General features: G+C 43.7%; 1 protein-coding gene across 2 annotated transcripts in view; it reads left to right on the forward strand.

Moving 5' to 3' along the window:
* Nucleotides 1-17,829, forward strand: part of LOC131074113 (ribonuclease J) — a 301,289-nt gene extending 283,460 nt beyond the window's left edge. For both annotated transcript variants that reach the window (XM_058010661.2, XM_058010662.2), the window contains exons 19-20: nt 17,013-17,179; nt 17,390-17,829. In XM_058010661.2, the coding sequence (XP_057866644.2) occupies nt 17,013-17,099 (87 nt within the window). In that variant the 3' untranslated portion in view covers nt 17,100-17,179; nt 17,390-17,829. The remainder of the gene's footprint in view (nt 1-17,012; nt 17,180-17,389) is intronic.
* The last annotated feature ends 489 nt before the right edge of the window (nt 17,830-18,318 follow it).

Genomic DNA, 18,318 nt, shown 5'->3' on the forward strand with positions numbered 1-18,318 from the left:
AACAGAACTGTATGAATCGTAATAATTTTAAATGAATTTCAATCAACCATCATGCCAGCTGCCTAAGTCTAAGAAATAAAGCAACCAGAGATGATGTGTCAAAGACTGATGATGTGTCAATGTCATAGCACAAAATCTGATTTGGCTTAAACAAGTACACACACAGCTAGTTGATGCAGACAACCAACCAAGAGAAGTAGAAAAGCATCCAGCTTAAGCACACACCCAGGTTGCTTGACCAGATAGGCAAACAGCTCAACCAAGCAGGCAAGCAACTCAACCAAGTGACTAGACAGCTCAAACAACCAACCAAGTAGCTCAAGTAGACAAGTAGGCAGCTCAACATATCATTCCAATTCACTGTTGAAACTTGAGACAGCTCAACAAATATCCTTTGACATCAATGACAAAATGTTCAGCAAAACATATTTATATAGTAGGGTCCAATCCCATTGTATTAAAATACAATAAATACAAAAAATAAAGATAGAGCTTTGTACGAGGCATTAGAAAAATGCGGCTATCTTAGCTGTAGCGTAACCCAAAGAAGTAAAATGCGCAGAAACTGTTATCAAATTTGACACTCACTAAAGACTTGGAAGCCATATAAACCGCAGACACCTATCTGAACAGCAAAAAGCAACAGTCTTCAAACAGCCATAGACAGGACACCATACAGTAAGATTTTCAATAAAATATTTATTTTTTATGCTTTTATAAAGTTTAAATTAGATATTTAAAATTAAAACTTATTCTATTAAAGCATTGTTAAATAACTGCTTAAAATTTAATGGCAGCATGAATATTGAATATTGATTGAAAATTACAGTTTTCAAATTTTTTTACGTTCCATGAAGTCTTAGGATGGGGGAACAAGGGCCTAGATTTGGGGACTAGGGATGGGGACAGTGGGGCCATGATGGTGGCACACTAAAGCCCCCGATAGGGTTGAGGGACAGTGCCCATTGCAAGGTTGAGGGGCTATGCCCCTCATAGGGTTTAGTAGTAGCAGTTCTAGTGCATTCTTGTGAGATAGGATAGGGTCAAGGGGCGAGCCCCCACCACCAAGCCCAAATTAAGGCCATCAAAACCACACAAATCTTCATAGTGCACATCATTTTCACCCCCACCAAGCCCAAATTAAGGCCATCAAAATCACAAAAACCTTCATAGTGCACATCATTTTCACAATTTAATCACTGTGCTTTTTACAACACCAAGTCCTTGCTATTTCTGATATGTTTTTAAAATGCACTTTTTGAGCTCAATGACACTGGGGATATGTTCTTGAGAAATGCAAGGGAGTCCCCTAAGGATCCAAGGACATCCCAACATTTATGTGGCATCCCCAAAGCAAGGGTATGTTTGGGAAATGTCCTTAGACCTGGCAATGGTGGTGGAAGAGTAGGGGAACATCCCCCCTTGACTCCGCACATCCTGGAAACACTAGGTTATTCGGGGGGATGCATCCCTATGGAACTTTGTAGCTTTTTCAATTGACCATTTTCATTCATATTAGTGGTACACTGTATAAATTTTTCGTTACACCCATATGAAGGATGCTACCTACTAACATAAATAAATAGCATGCCTAGTAAACATGAAGGGAATCTATTCTTGTCATATTTTCTAGATTTCTCCCATGTAAATCACAATTTTAGATTGTTAAACAATTAAGAGCAAATAAAAAGATTTTGAAATAGAATAAAAAAATAAAAAAATAAACAAGACACATAATAACAGATTTATAGTGGTTCACCAATATGGCTACATCCACTTTCAGGCAGGGTAATATCTTTTATTTGTTGTTTCTTAGATACACATTGCATAATCTGCACTCATTCTTATATACAAATGTTTAACTCTTTGAATATGAAGAGATAGGGAGAAATGAAAAGGAATGGTTTGATGATCATCGGATTTCAGATCTTCAACAATCTCCCACTTGAAGTCCAACTCATATAGAATATTGATATGCCTTGTATTTCCATTGTTAACGTTACATTGTAACCAACCCTAAAGAAGCATTGCAAGACTTTAATTCTCTAAAATCTGTTCAAGGACACTCCAGACAAGTCTTCTCCTAGTCAAACCATAATTAATAAAATCCAAGGACACTCCAGACAAGTCTTCTCCTAGTCAAACCATAACTAATAAAATCCAATAGCTAATTAAATCTCATAATAATTCTATTCCTCGTGATCTTGACCTTCATAATCCTCTCCACATTGATAGTCGCTATTAGGGGTCAATAATGCATGTTAGTTTGTAGTTGGGATGGGTGTTTATGTTTGGTTATGTTTGCGTCGCCGAGAGGTTCTCGTGGGGTAGTTGGTAGTTAGTGACGGTTGGCAACTTGGCCAACCTTCGAGTCTATATATGATTTGGATGGAACCTCTGCAAGGATGGTATTGTACTGGCATATTCTTGAGAATTCAATAAAGATATCATTCTTCTGGTATAGTTGTTTGTTGTTGTTACTTATGCTTTGATATATGAATGTTCTGTTACATGAATAGCTGGTACGTGTGGGAAATCCTTGTTTTATCCGTGAGTTTACCAACCTCACATTAACAACTAAACATTTTGGCGCCGTTGCTTGAACAAACCTGGAGATAAGAATGGCAGAAGGCGGAAGGAATTAATGGGCCGGCCATTCAACCAGCAATTAATTATCGTGGACAACAACACACACGAAGAAAGTACCGCGGAAGAGGCACGAGAGGATCAGTTGATGACAGACTTGGTAGAGTTGTAGGACGTGTTGGTCACGTAGTACGTGCAAAGGGAGGCTCAGGAGAGAGCCGTCTCTGAAGGCACGGTATGTGGTGAACTCACCGTCAGCACTCCCGTCTTTGACCCGCTCGGAAGTATTCCAGGGTTACTCGCCAAAAATCTGATTGCACTTCAAGATCAAAGGGAGGAAACTGCACGGGAACTCCGTAGGCAACAAGTACTCCAAAGGTACGAAGAGCGCAACCGTAGGGAGGAAGAGGAAAGGGAGACAAGTCGATGCCGTACCTCTGGCACTTAATGCCCCTACGACCAAACAAAGACAAACGTACCACTGCCACCGAAGGAGTAGACGAGGGAACTGTACGGAGATCTCTCTGTATAAAAGAACAGGCCGAGTGGAGACGATGGCTAAGGGAGGTTGCTAACTCGAAGAGCCCTAAGAAACGTAGCAGAAGTTAGAGTGTGAGTCGGAGTTGTAGTCGGGAGAGACAAAGGCCGTGTACGTGGAAGGAGTTGGCGGAGGTCACCAGGAACCTGCCACTTCCAGACATAGCGGAGGAAGATCTCGCCGACCAGACCCCACACTCGACGTCGAGTGAAGAAGACTTTGGAGCCGAGTCGTAGAGCAACCCGTCAGAGTATTCTGAACAAGGAGAGGAGGCGGTATGGGACCTACATGAAGAACTTGCCAATATTTTTGAAGCAACATTATCCGGCATCAGGAATTTGTCCTTGTCAAAGGAAACCAAAATAGGAGGGTCAGATCCAGAAACCCTAGGAAGGAGGGACTATAGGAGCGAGGGTGACTAAAGCCCTGTGGACAGGGGTCCAACTAGGTCAAGAGAGTACGGTACCTTCTAGACACATAATACCTTCCGGGCATATAGTAACTTCCAAGCGTTACATAAAACCCTCTAGACAAACAATGGCACACACCTCGGAGAAACAAAAGCTTCCAAAATTCATGGGCGACGGGTCGGAGGATCCCGTACAACATTGTAAGACATGCGTGACCATTTGGGAGGCAATTGGCCAGGATGATCGGGATTACTGGTTGAAGGCATTTCCAACCACTCTGTGAGGAATAGCAATTGATTGGTATACAGATCTGGATGCCCAGTATAAAACGTTCTGGAACAATCTAAAGAAGGCTTTCCAAGAGGAGTTCAAACCCCTACGGGATGACAATGAAATCGTGGTGGATATTTACAATACCAAGCAGGGAAAAAGTGAAAGTGTGAGGGCATATAACAGAAGGCTGAGGGAACTACTCAACAAAATGGAGAACCAGTCGGCTGATGGCCTCAAGAAGAGATGGTTTGTTGAACGACTGGTACCGTCTCTCAAACGGAAGATGAAGGTGGTCCCTCTGCCATCGTATGACGAAGCATACAACCATGCGATGGATATTGAAAATGAAAGTATGACTTCCTGCGGGAAGCGTCGGGCGAGCAATGGTGACAGTATGGATGAAGACAGCGATGGGGACTCCAAAACACTGCAAGCACTCTGAAGGGATATGATGAGGATGATGAAAGAAGTAAAGGCTAACAAAGAAAGTGGCAAGGAAGGAAAGGATCTATGGTGGACCAACTGCAAGACAAAAGGGCACACTAAGGGGAGTTGCCCTCGTAAAGCTTTCTGTGACATCTGCTAAGTAATAGGACATTCCATTAAGGAATGCCCGTACAACTTGAAAGCACGGAGCACACAAGTGCTCTACGCCCAACCCGACCAAGCCACACCGCTAGCGACACCTCCGAAGCCAGCAACAAACTCGGACGCCTCTTCTGGAGGGTATCGAAACAACCGGCGAGGTAACAACAGGCCCAATAATAACACGTCGAGGAGTAGAATTCAATACGACGCAAAGGGATGACCCATGATCTAATGCCAGAAATGCAACGAATGGGGTCACTTTGCACGGGAATGTCAAAATGGAGATGATGCAGGAAGTTTGTTGTGCAAATGGTGCGGTCCGGGGAATCACGAGGACACAGAGTGTCCAAAGCAAAAAGGGGTGAATATGCTGGAGGTAGAAGAGCTGGAGGAAGGCGTACTGGCAATCTCAAGGTTGCAAAACAAGAAAGCCATGTATCTTGACCCTCGCACGGAGAAGGAAAGACTCCAGGAAGCCAGAGCAGATATTGAGCGGGTGATGGCAGAAGAAAAGAGGGCCTCGCATCCGGCTGCTAGTACCCCACTCCGGTCAGGACCGAAGAAAACTATCATTAAGCAGATGTTACAGACCACCATACCTGTACGGGTATCCGACCTTATACAAACCATGCCACAGTTGAGAATGGCCCTGACATATATAGCCGGTGACATCATCGTCGGCCAGGAACACCGAGCGGCAACAAAACCACCTAGTGCAGCCCCGGTGAAGGAACTTGCTACAGATGCCATGGACCCTATGCTACTCACGATAAGCATTGGATGGAAACCTGTCGTGGTGGAGATGGACATAATGGGACAGAAGCTCACAAACACCATTGTGGATGGCAGATCTGGAGTCAACATGCTACCGGAAGAATCTTGGAGAGGTCTGGGCAAGCCTACCCTCTGGCCACCTACATTTCATCTCGTCGATACGGATCAACACAACATCAAACCCCTCGAGAATCTCATGGCACAAAAGGTGGTGATCGGGACACAACAATTCCTTTTGGACTTCGTAGTCATTCCACTGGAGAAAATAGCATATGATGCCCTCCTGGGAAGGGGATGGTTGATCATGGCTAGAGCTAATCATAATTGGAAGAAGAATACACTCTCAATCGAGAGTGAAGGTCATAAGTATGTGATTGACCTGAGGAATCAGTCCGTCAGTGAAGAGCTTGCGTCGTTTGACTCCGACTCAGAGAACTCAAATAGATGGGAGTGGGGTTCCGAAGGAGACAGAGGATGGAGGGAACCCAACGAAGGAGTGCTGGAACTGGACGGATGCTCTGAAGATGGAACTAGTTCGCTGGCCGGACTCTTCCATTGGCAAATGGAAGACTACGAAGTCTTCCACCCGGAGTGCCACATGCTGCAAATATGCGAGATTGGGGAATCAAGTGGCGGTATGGAAGAACAATCATTTCCACCGGAGTATGGTAGGTACCAGGAGGGAATGGCACGGTTGGATGACACGCCAGCCCACCACTTTGAACGAGACAAACCCATCAAGTATGAGGAAAGGGATGTGAAAAAAGTTAATCTAGGCAAGGACGAGGACTTGCAAGTGATACTCGTAGGGGATGACTGGAACCCCATACTGAAGGCAGCGGCTTTCAGGATATTTCTAGAATACAAGGACGTCTTTGCCTGGACCTACAAGGACTTGAAGGGGGTGCCACCGGAATTGTGCGTACATCGCATAACCCTCGTACCAAGAGACCAACCCGTACGGAGGAGACCGTACAGGATGAACAAGAACTACACGGCCAAGGTGAATGAGGAAATCAACAAAATGTTGGAGGTTGGGATCATATTCAAAGTGGAAACCAACGACTGGGTTTCCCCAGTAGTCACTTCTCTCAAGAAGTAAGCTAATTAGATAAGGATATGCGTGGACTTCAGGTACCTAAACGCAGCAACAATCAAAGATCCATTCCCAATCCCATTCACTAACAGCATTCTGGAAGAAGTAGTTGGGCATGAGATATACACATTTTTGGATGGGTTTTCGGGATGCAATCAGATAAGTATTGCGGAAGAAGATAAGCTAAAGTCCACATTCGTGGTGGAGGGGGTGCACGCCTACAATCGCATGCCCTTCGGGCTATGTAATGCACTGGCAACCTTCTAGAGAATAATTTCACATTTTTGACAAAATGTTCGTAGGAAATTTCAGGGCATTCTTGGATGACTGTTCGATTTTTAGTGATCAGGACACCCATCTAAAGGCACTCGGAGAATGTATGGAGAGGTGCCAGAAAGCTAGACTAGCTCTTAACCCAAGGAAGTGCAGGTTTATGGTATGGCAAGGGAAGCTTCTCGGCCACATTGTCTATAAAGAAGGTCTGAAGATAGACCCAAATAAGATAGGAGTGATTGTCAACATGGAGAATCCAACGAATGTGACAGGGGTGAAGTCATTCTTGGGCCATGTTGGTTACTACCGGAGATTTATCAAAGGCTTTGCACAAGTCTCCTGGCCCCTAGATAAGCTGACAAAGAAGGGAGAGTCGTTCGTATGGGGTATGGAGCAGGAAGAAGCCTTCAAGGAATCGAAAGATTGACTGGTAAGTGCACCAATACTGGTGTACCCGGATTGGAATAAGGAGTTTCACGTACACGTCTATGCCTCCAACTTCGCGATTGGTGCCACCCTCGCACAAGTAGGGACACAAGGACTAGACCATTTCGTTTTCTTCGCCAGCCGACTTTTGTCAAGGGCTGAACAAAACTCCAGCAAAACGGAGAGGGAGGCACTCGGGATGGTGTATGTTGGTACAAAAGTTTCGCCACTACCTGTTGGCAACTCCGTTCACGTTTTACATGGACCATCAGGCACTAATGTATCTGGTAAATAAACCAATTATTCAGGGTCGGGTAAGTAGATGGCTACTACTCCTGCAAGAGTTTACCTTCACCATTATTGTACGGCCAGGCAAGTCCCATGTGATAGCCAACCAACTATCAAGGATCAGATCAGGAGAACCGGTCGAAGGGGTGAACGAGGACTTCCCAGATGCACACTTGTTCCAGATTGCAGTACTACCATCGTGGTACGAGAAGATCGGCCAGTACCTCTCTACTTCCACATTCCCAAAGGAGATGCCCCCGGGGGAACGGCGGAAGCTGGCACTGAAGAGTAAGACTTTCCAGCTATTCAATGGCCTGTTATATAAGATGGGCCTTGACCAAATCCCGAGGAGATGTGTTATGGAGGAGGAAATCCACAGTGTGTTGAAGGAAGCACATGACTAGTTAGCAGGCGGACACATGGGACTAGATGCAACTGCCAGGAAAGTACTTCTGGCTGGTCTGTGGTGGCCAACTCTACACATTGACGCCCGGGAGTGGATGGTTGGGTGTGACACTTGCCAACGTGTAGGAAAACCACTCAAGCGGGACTTCATGCCCCTCTTTCCCTCGCAGCCACAGGAGCTATTCGAACGGTGGGGTTTGGACTTTGTAGGACCCTTGAAGCCGAGTAACATGCACAGGTGCAAACATATTGTAGTAGCTACGGAATACCTCACCAAGTGGGCATAAGCAAGGGCCTTGCCAGATAACACGGCTCTAAGTACAGCACGGTTCTTGTATGAATAGATCATCACGAGGTATGGGATACCCCTTCAAATCACCAGTGATAGGGGAGTGCACTTTGTCAACCAAGTAATCTTTACCATGACTGTAGAGTTCAAAATCTGTCACAATCTCTCTAGTTTGTACTACCCTTGAGCTAACGGACAGACGGAAGCAACCAACAAGGTGTTGGTGTCAATAATTAACAAATCGTGCGGGGTGGAGTAGGAAGACTGGGAGGAAAGGCTACTAGCCGTACTGTGGGCCTACCGCACAACCTACAAGGTCACCACGGGGCATACCCCGTTCCAGCTCATGTACGGGTAGGAGGCAATGGTACCAGCTGAGTTTACCGTACCTAGCCTCCAGGTGGCGGTGGATAATAGACTCGGTGATGAAGAAAGCGTGAGTGCAAGGCTTGACAGCCTGATGAAATTGGACGAACGAAGAATAATGGCACAATGGGCAACGGAGGAAGTGTTGGCATGACAAGCACCTACGGCGGGTCAACTTCCGGCCGAGGCAGTTGGTTTTGAAGTATAACGGCCAAAACGAACTCCGACCGAGGAAGTTTAAAGTTCGTTGGCTCGGACCCTATAAGATCAAAGAGGTCGACAAGAATGGGGCGGTGAAGCTATCTACTCTGGATAACAATCCAATCAAGGACCCAGTGAATGGTTCAAAACTAAAAGTCTACAAAGAAGGGAACAAACCTGTGATCGGGATTAACATGCTGGGGTATGCTACAAAAGGGGACTGGACCATTGGCCAGAGCAAGGAAGTCGATGAAGACCCGGTGATACAAGCAGAGCCCTATCGAAGAGATGAAGATTGGGCAAAGCCTCTTGCAGCCATGGAAGAACGGGTTGTGCCAAAACGGGTGGAGGGTGTTGTGGTCCCCAGGACCCACAAGCACCTCACAAACACTTATTTTGGGGATCCAACTGTATGGGTACGGATTTCTGGACATTGGAAGAAGCGGGCCTTGTATGAAGGCCCTCGAGAAGGGTACGTAGCATACGACATCGATGAAGAGGCTGAAGCCCGAAAGAAAGTTGAGAGTGCAAATAAAGAGGAGGGACCTGAAAACCTGGAGGCGGAATTGGACTTAGAGGAGTACGGGGCAACCCTGGGTTCTTGTTTAAAAATGGTGTTGAAAATAGAAGATTTATTCATCATCGCCTCCCAACCAGGTGAAGCGGAAGCCGGACCCAATTCATTATACCGGGTGATCCCTAACCCTGTGGGACCACCGAAGGTTGACGGAGAGAGTAAAATCTTACCAACAGTACGAAGGTCGCTACATTGATGGGCGATATAAGGGGGCGGGACCCGCTCCGTAAGTTGACAAGATATGGGACCTAGAGTACGTGGGGTCGTGTTGTGCACAAGAATGCTATAGGAGGCTGTCGCACGTCTGTATGTGGTTGCACGATTCGGAGATAAAGCTGAAGACCCAGAATGACCCCTCAAGAATGAAGAGGAGCAGAGGAGACGAGGACGCCAACCAAGGGTCAATTAAAAGGCGAAAGGAGGTCGAGACAAGTGGCAAGGGAAGAGCAAGGAAGAAATATAGTACCCGAACAATGAGGAGAAAACTAAGGGGCAGAAAGATCATTCAACAGCATTGGTAGAAGCAATAAGCTGCCCTGTGGATCCCAAAGGGCCATCTAAACGATGCAACCTAACCCCAAGATACCTTGGTAAACTGAAGGTACGGAGAATTACATTTAAAAAGTGTTGTCAAATAAAAGAATTAAAACAATTGTTAAGAAAGGGGGTATTTAAAGTTGGGAAAGGGAAATATATGGAAGGGAGAAAAAGGCCAGGGTCAACAAGTATTAAAAAATTAAAGTGTAAGGCGAAAGTGATGGAAGTAGGGAAAAAACGCATTTAATAAAAAGGCACTTATTTTATATAAAATTAATGAACCATTTAGGCCTAACCCTAACCCTGACAAAAACAAGTGATTATAAAGACCCCCAAGAAGCCCATTGGTATACAACTCAGAGAAGAAATCGAAGCAAACTTGGCAGCAAGACGAAATCGGGAGGAAGAAGGCAGGGATTCATACGGCTAGGCACAGAGGAGAAACTAAGTTTGTATAACGTACGGACCGATTGTACGGACGAGCGCGGGGAGGCGTGGAAGGAACCAGTGGTTGATCCGTACGGCGTACGGATTGCCTGAACAGAAGGACATGAGGGCCAAGCATCTAATCCGTACGACATACGGATTGTGCGTACGGGCGTGGCAGAGGCAAGCAAGGTGCAACGGAACACCCTGTACGGTGTACGGTTTACAGAAACAACAACACAAGACAACATACGACGGTCACACCTAACTCATACGGTTTGTGCCGATCTTAGCAGACTAATCTGTACGACGTACGGAGTTCAAAGTACAGCGTGCGACAATCACAACATAATCGTCCGTATGGGGTACATTGCAGACCATACGACGAGTTGAGAGGCATGTATAGCAGCTTACGGTTGCCGACGCAGAATCGTACGAACAGGGAGACAAATATCGTACGGTCCCGTACGAAGGCCGACACAGGGAAGTCCGTACACGCAGAAAACAGGCACATATAAAAATTGAAAGTGTTTGTCGAAAAATTGAACGGGTAGAGTTTACGAAAGTCGAAGAGGTTGTACGGTTAAGAGAAGGAAGGGTACGGACCAATCCATATGGTGGAGAGGCAACAACTAGTACAATGGGCCATACAAATTGGCGGAGCACACTTATAGACTATTATAATAACGGTCAAGGACGGGACAAAGATAGGAAAGCAAGGCAAAGTAGTTGCAGTGCAACCATGATAGCTACAGATCCAGCCAGCAGCAACAAGAAGGCCAAAATCAGGCCAAAACTGCAGAAGGATCTAGAGGGAATCACGGCGGAGAATGTAGCCTTTGAGAGTGTGACTGGCAGCGAATGTCGTACCTGGTGGGAGGAAACTCCCCCTAACCATGTGATAAAGGATTCCCTCAAAAAAACTCAGGTAGACCATGCCATCCAGATGCCGACATTCAACATCAAGGATTTTGAGTCGGTGCTACGGACTATGGTATCCGGATACAACTGATAAGAAAGGGATTCCATCATTCAGTTCCAGGGATGCACAGTACGAGTTTCATTCAAACCAGAAGATTTCAGGAGGGTATTGGGTATACCCGAGAAGGGGGCATCTGCAGCAAAACCAGCCAAGAAGCTCACCAAGGAAAAGAAGTGGCTGATGGATTTGGTATGCAGGGATGACCTCATAGAAGAGCAATGGAAAAGCGCTTGGTCTGACAGTAGGGGTTTGAAGCGTGCATTTATCGCACCAGGAGAATGGAGAATGTTGATGGACTTGGTAAAAGGTCGCCTCACAAGAGCCAGTCGTGCATCCAACATAGCCGTCTGGATGATAGGGTTAATGAATGGGATTAAGTGTGGCAAAGTGTACAACTGGGGGCAACTTTTGGCGGAAAGAATTCATGATTTCCTCAAGCTGAAACACAAGACATTTTTCATGTGCCACCATGCCATCAACCTATTTTTGGATGTCGTACACCTACAAGTACCGCCATAAATGTGGGGGACTTTCGAACCACGTGGAAGGGTGGAACCTAATAAGCCGACCATGTACTATTATGCCCATCTCGACACACTTGGTGACACCGCGCAGCCCGCAAAGAGGAGGAAGTTGGACGTGTCTGTAGAGGTTGAAGATGACAGCAGCACCGAAGATTCTGAGTAAGAGGCCAAAGAGACTGAGGAGCATGAAAGTGGCGATGAGGGATTCCGTATGGCACCACACGGTAGGAGGTGAGGAAGGGGAAGCGAAATCGTAACAACAGGAAGAGGAAGAGGAAGAGCAACATGGAGGGCTACAGGCACAGTGGAAGAGCACGCGGGTGAAATTTACACCCTCAAAATTATCCTCTTCAGTACACTTGGTACCACAGGAAGCACTTACAGTAGCCAGTCTGGTTGGAGACGTGCGACCAGTAGGGGTGCTGTTCCGGAAAATCAATGAAGGAGAACTACCAGCACAACGGCGGATGTCACTACCGCAAATCAACTTAGCTGTACTTGGGTTGGAAGCCGCAGAATGTACCAGTATGGTAGACCAGACAGTGGCAGAGGAGGCCGTACAACATAGCCCGAGTAGAATATCCCAAGGGACGGTCGTACCAGGGAAAGAAGAGGTAGTCGTACAGGGAATTGATACTAGTACGACAGGTTCAGGTACTGGCACAACAGGTACTAGTACGGTACCAGCAGAGAAAGATGAGTCAGGGGATGTGCCGATGACTGGAGATGGTCTGGAGGAGTTGGCAGTAGTGGAGACACTGACAGATGAGGATATAGATGCATCGTTGGATGGGTGGTTGGGGCAGTTTGCACTCACACCTCACCTCCCCTCCTCCCCTGCACCACATGTCATGGCCATTGGGCCGCACCAGACACAGGACAAGACTACCCCTATCCCAAACCAAGATGAGAGGATGTATGGTGACAAGAAGCACAAGGCAACAAGAAGTGGTGGGCAGAGCCAGAAGATTAGCAATGATGGGGAAAGCGGGCCGGAAGGACTACTGGCAGGACTTCACCTCACTCTACCAGACCCTAGCGATCTAGCAAGCTCGCTCCAGCTGTTCTTTGGGGAGCTTCAAGGGATTTCAGATGTAGCATGTGGAATGGCACAGTTGATTGGGCAGATGGATGCCGTCAACTCCGTCGACGCTGAGAAACTATGCCACTTCATGACTTTTGGATGTGTAGACGAGTTTGCACGCCACTTCGAGCAGCAAGGGTGGCCAAATAGTAGTACATCGGAGATGGTACAGGAATGGACGCGCATGCGACTGGTGGAAGGAGTGGGCACCTTGGGCACTACCTTGCACAGTATGGAAGGATCCTTCTGAGATGTGTACCTGCAGATGCAACAGAGCCAGATAGAGTAGCAGGCCCAATGGCTGTATGTAGCAAAACTGGAGAAGGAAGGGGAGAAGCGTGCACAGTTAGTCGCAGTAGAGAAGAACCTAAGGGTTGAGCTAGAAATGAAGGTGACTACTTATGAGGCTCGTTGCAGCATGCAGAAGAAAGAGGTGCAAGTACTGGCAGCAAAAGTGGCTGAGCTTACCTTATAGATGGAGCAAAAAGACAAAAAACTGTTGGAGGCCGCACACATGGTGAAGAAGGCACAAGAACGACAATTGCTGGCAGAGAAGAACCTCAGACTCCACACAGGGCAACAACCTTCTTCTTCAACCACTACAAGGACGCCTCCTTCCCCTTTTCAATCTTAGTCTTTTGTTTTGTATTCCAGCTCCTATTGTCTTAGTCGTCTGGAAGACGACTACTTTTTGAGGGGGGCTGATGTTAGGGGTCAATAACTCATGTTAGTTTGTAGTTGGGATGGGTGTTTATGTTTGCGTCGCCGAGAGGTTCCCGTGGTGTAATTGGTAGTTAGTGACGGTTGACAACTTGGCCAACCATCGAGTCTATATATGATTTGGATGGAACCTTGGCAAGGATGGTATTGTACTGGCATATTCTTGAGAATTCAATAAAGATATCATTCTTCTGGTATAGCTGTTTGTTGTTGTTACTTATGCTTTGATATATGAATGTTCTGTTACATGAATAGTTGGTACGTGTGGGAAATCCTTGTTTTATCCGTGAGTTTACCAACCTCACATTAAGGACTAAACAGTCGCCATATCAAAGATGTTTAAAGGAACCCTCTATGTATGTGCAAAATGTATCAATCTGGTAAATGTGGTAGCACCTCCCCAAGCAGCTGCTCCATGCTCTTGAAGAGTTTCCAAGTATCTTCCAAATGATGACCACTGAACAAAGCTTTTAGTCCAAAAAGTATGATGGTATACTAGTTTAGGCTTCAATTGCCTAGCATCATTCCAATAAACTTTAGTGTCTGATTGAGCAAAAAATGACAAATTGGTCACGTCCTTTCTCATTTGTAAGCCATTGGTACAAATTAGAACTGAAGTTATTATTTGGACCTAGAAAACACAGATCTCCAAATCTAAATCTAATTCAACCATAAATTGTAAAAACAACCCTAGCCAAAAGCCTGACAATTGCATCATAAGTTCGATTCTATAACAAAACCTCTCATACTTGGTCTCTTGGTGCTGCCAGCTCAGCTTCTCCTGGATAGAATGCAAGCTATTATCTTTAATCCTGAATCCCTCTTTCCCACTCTGCAACCACCGAGTGTTGGGCAGGTAGATTCCACCAATCTTTCTAGTCTTGAGGTCATGGATCAGCCAATTGATGAAGGTATCAATGTCCAAGATTCCGTCTTTGTCAGTAGCATTGAAATTAGGAACTGTACCCAAATCTTCAACCACAACTTGTCTCACAAGATTCTCCAAACCCACAGAATGTCAACAGGGACTGATCAAACTGATAGTTTTAACATCATCATTCTTAGTTAGGCAAACATCTAACAAATCTCGAGTACCTTTAAAAAATTGGTACATGCTATCCTCATCTACAGAAAATGGGATATTTCCCATAAACAGTATCATCACACTAGGAGTTGTCAGGGTTTTTCACATCTTCTGTGTGAATGACTTATCTTTCTGAGTTGTAGTTTTTTTAGAACCTGTAGTTTCTTCCAAATCAATCGGTAGATCACTTTTAGATCTTCCCTCATCTTTCAATATAGATATTGGCAAATTTGCATCTCCTTCAACCTTGGCAGCCACAACATTAACCATTTCCAAAGTGCTTTTCATTTGTTACATCTACTCCATGTCACTGCCAGAAGCTGTTGGGCTTTATCATGGTCCAGCATGCTAAGAAATTCCTCAATGACTAAATCAGCTACATCATCTAAACTGCTCAACTCATATGAAGCCTCAGTGAAGGCTTTTCTCTAGCTCATAGAATGAATCTTCTCGCTCTCAGATTGCTCCAAAGCCCTCTTTTGAGTAGCCAAGGCTTCACACAATTATAGAGATTGCATAGAAAATGAAAGAGTCGGAATGGAATGGACTCCCACTTCTGTGTGACTCTCTACTACATACAAGGTGCCTAATTTGCTGCCCAGAGCAATTATCAAGGCCCCTTTTGTTACTTTTCATCTATTGGATTCAAAAGTGACTTCACATCCTTGAGATTCCAATCATCCGGCTGAAATTAGATTTTGTTTGAGCTGGGAAATATATCTAACATCCCGTAGCAGCCAACTATTTCCACTTGTTAGTTTTAACAAAATATCCCTTTTGCCAATAATTTCACAAGATTTATTGTTTCCAAGAAAAACCTTACCCAAGTCACCGCTTTGTAGATTTTTGAAATACTCCTTGCATGGAGTGGCATGAAACAATGCTCTCGAATCAAGTACCCAAACAGTGGATGTAGTTTCTTCTGTGGTTAGAATAAGAACACCTCTATCTTCTTTCTATACTACATTGGCTTCATCTTATTTTGACTAATTTTCAGTTTTCTTATAAGACTAGCAATTCTTTTTGATGTGGCCTTGCTTGGTACAATACCAGCAACCAATATCTTTACCTTTGGATTTTGATCTTCCTTGTGGTTTCCCATGATCTCTTGGACTCTTCCCTCTTTCATTTGATCTTCCCCTGTCTTCTACATTCAAAACATTACTTGGTGTTGGAGTCTCACTCATGCTCTTCCTTTGCATATCCTCACTTGGAATTACACCACCAACATCATCAAATTTCAATGTATTTGAACCAGAAACAAAGTTACTGCCATAACCAAGCTATTCCAGTTTTCTGGCAAAGAACACAAATTAATAGAGCCCGAACCTCTTCATCAAACTTTACTTTACAGAAAATAATTGACTAGCAACTGTATTAAATTCATTTAAATGGTCTGCTATAGACCTACCTTCAACCCTTTTCTCATTAAACAACCACATTATTAGAAATACCTTACTCAATTTTGAGGGCTTTTCATACAACTTATCCAATATAATCATCAAATTAGCTGTTGTTGCATTAGATATGTTAAATTCTATAGATGGGGATAACACAACTGGATGGTTCCTAGTGCTTTTCTTTCCAGAATATCCCAATCTTCATCTAAGATAGCTGCTGGTTTCTTTGTTTTGTCATGTAATGGCCGCCACAAATCTTTTTGATATAAATAATCCTTAATTTGCATTTTCCATAATTGATAGTTGTGGCCATTGAACCTCTCGATCTTTCCTTCTTCAGACGACATTGCTCCCACTCAAACTTGAATATCTCTTGCCAAATGATCGAACAACATTTCTTTGATACCAATTATTAAACAATTAAGAGCAGATAAAATGAATTTGAAACAGAATTGAAAAATCAGAAAATAAACAAGACACATAACAGCAGATTTATAGCGATTCACCAATATGGCTACATCCACTTTCAGGCAGGTCAATATCTTTTATTCATTGTTTCTCAGATACACATTACATAATCTGCACTTGTTTTTATCTACAAATGATTAACTCCTTGAATATGAAGAGATAGGGAGAAAAGGAAAGGAATGGTCAAGTGATCATTGGACTTCACATCCTCAGCACAGAAGTACATCTATGCTCTCCTAGTAGATGACATATATTTCTCTATGCATACCACACTTCAAACAATCAATCTTTTTTTGTGTAGATAACTGTATCTCTTTATTTTCTGGAATATAAACAAAGCCAGTATGGGAATAACAATATCAGACTTCTTTGGATTTTAAATGGATGTTGCATAAATAATGAAGCTTAAGGAAATAGTAATTAGAGTTCCCACAAAAGATCATAAATCATTTGTTTCTTCTGTTTTGTAACTTGTCTTCCATTGAGAAGCTCTTTAAGTTTTTGGGGATGAACACCACATTTTCAGGAGAAAAATAATTCAACGAGTTTGTGTAAACTACAGTATGTGTCATGTATGTTGATAGAAAATCTTCCACAACTTTAAGTCCTGCCTTCTATTTTGAATGATTGAATTTACTATGTTCTTTCTGTTTTCTTTCTGAGAAACTAACTTCAAATCATGCTTTTTATTTTACAGAGTATTATTGAAGGTGAAACAAGTGAAAGACAATGGCCATTTTTTGCCGCAATGGATCAAATGATAAAAAGTGAAGGAAGGGAATGAAACCACGAATTGTCTTTAAATGGCAGAAAATCCTCAGAAATGTTTTGGATGGAACTAAGTCAATATATTTTGTATGGAAGGTAACACACCAATGATTTCTACATCATCGTTTTGAATTATTCTATTTGCCAACATTGTAGATATCTGGTAGTTGGCTACATTTCTGTGGGTATGGCATTAGGTTTCTAGCTTAAATGGACTCTTTGGGTGTTTTAAGAGTTGAATTCTTTTTTTGCAGTTATATACAAATAGTTAGCTAAGCACTCTGATGTTTTCTCTGTAACTTGCAGGGTGTCACCCTTTGTAAAAATGTATTGAGTTAGATGAGGAGTTTCAGATTATTTGAAGCAGATTGTAGCACTCCCGGGCCTTTGTTAATGCTGGTTTGGCTAATTCAAATTTTCAACAACCCAGTTAGCAACTTGAAGTTGAGGTCATCTTGCAGTATAATAAAATTTAGTTGTTGATTTTGAAAAACAATTTTCCAAGATGTGATATAAATTTGCCACTACTGAGTTCACAAAAAAATAGGCCCTGCATGTATCTCTATATAAGCCACCTTTTACATTAAATTAAGCAGGCTTCGTAGCTTTCCAGCAAACCACAGCTTTTTGGGGGGCTATTTTAAGATATTATGGCTGCTGATGTAAGCTACAAAACACACCCTTTCTTGAGAGAATTATGAAGAAGTTCTTATATCTTGTTAATGGAAAATTGTACATTTTAACTCTATGGGTGTAGACAAAAGGAGAATGTGCACTGTAGGCTAAAGTTTCTGACAAATGCACACGTTATGCTATATTTGATTTTCTTTAGGCTTTATGACTTAGGGTTTAAGAAGGGGGTTTGCATTGCTATGTCACGTGTTGTTAATATTGTTGTTAAGGATCTTGATGAGCTTCTAGTCTTTTTTTTTTAATATAAATTAGTGGGGGTTCTATTGGACCATCCCCTTCAAGATTAAATATGTACTAATAAAAGATCATGGGGTTTGCATTGCCATGTCATGTGTTGTTAATATTGTTGTTAAGGATCTTGATGAGCTTCTAGTCCTCTTTTTTTCTAAAGATATCTCAGTGGGGCTTCTATTGGACAATCTCCTTGAAGATTAAATATGTTCTCATAAAATATCACTTTACCAATGCTGTAACTACCCAAACAAACAAAAGTGGCTGGCATAGCCATGCACTAGCCCAAAATTAACAAAACACGCCTCGCT

This window comes from Cryptomeria japonica, chromosome 4 (genome assembly GCF_030272615.1).
Source record: "Cryptomeria japonica chromosome 4, Sugi_1.0, whole genome shotgun sequence".
Classification (NCBI taxonomy): domain Eukaryota; kingdom Viridiplantae; phylum Streptophyta; class Pinopsida; order Cupressales; family Cupressaceae; genus Cryptomeria; species Cryptomeria japonica.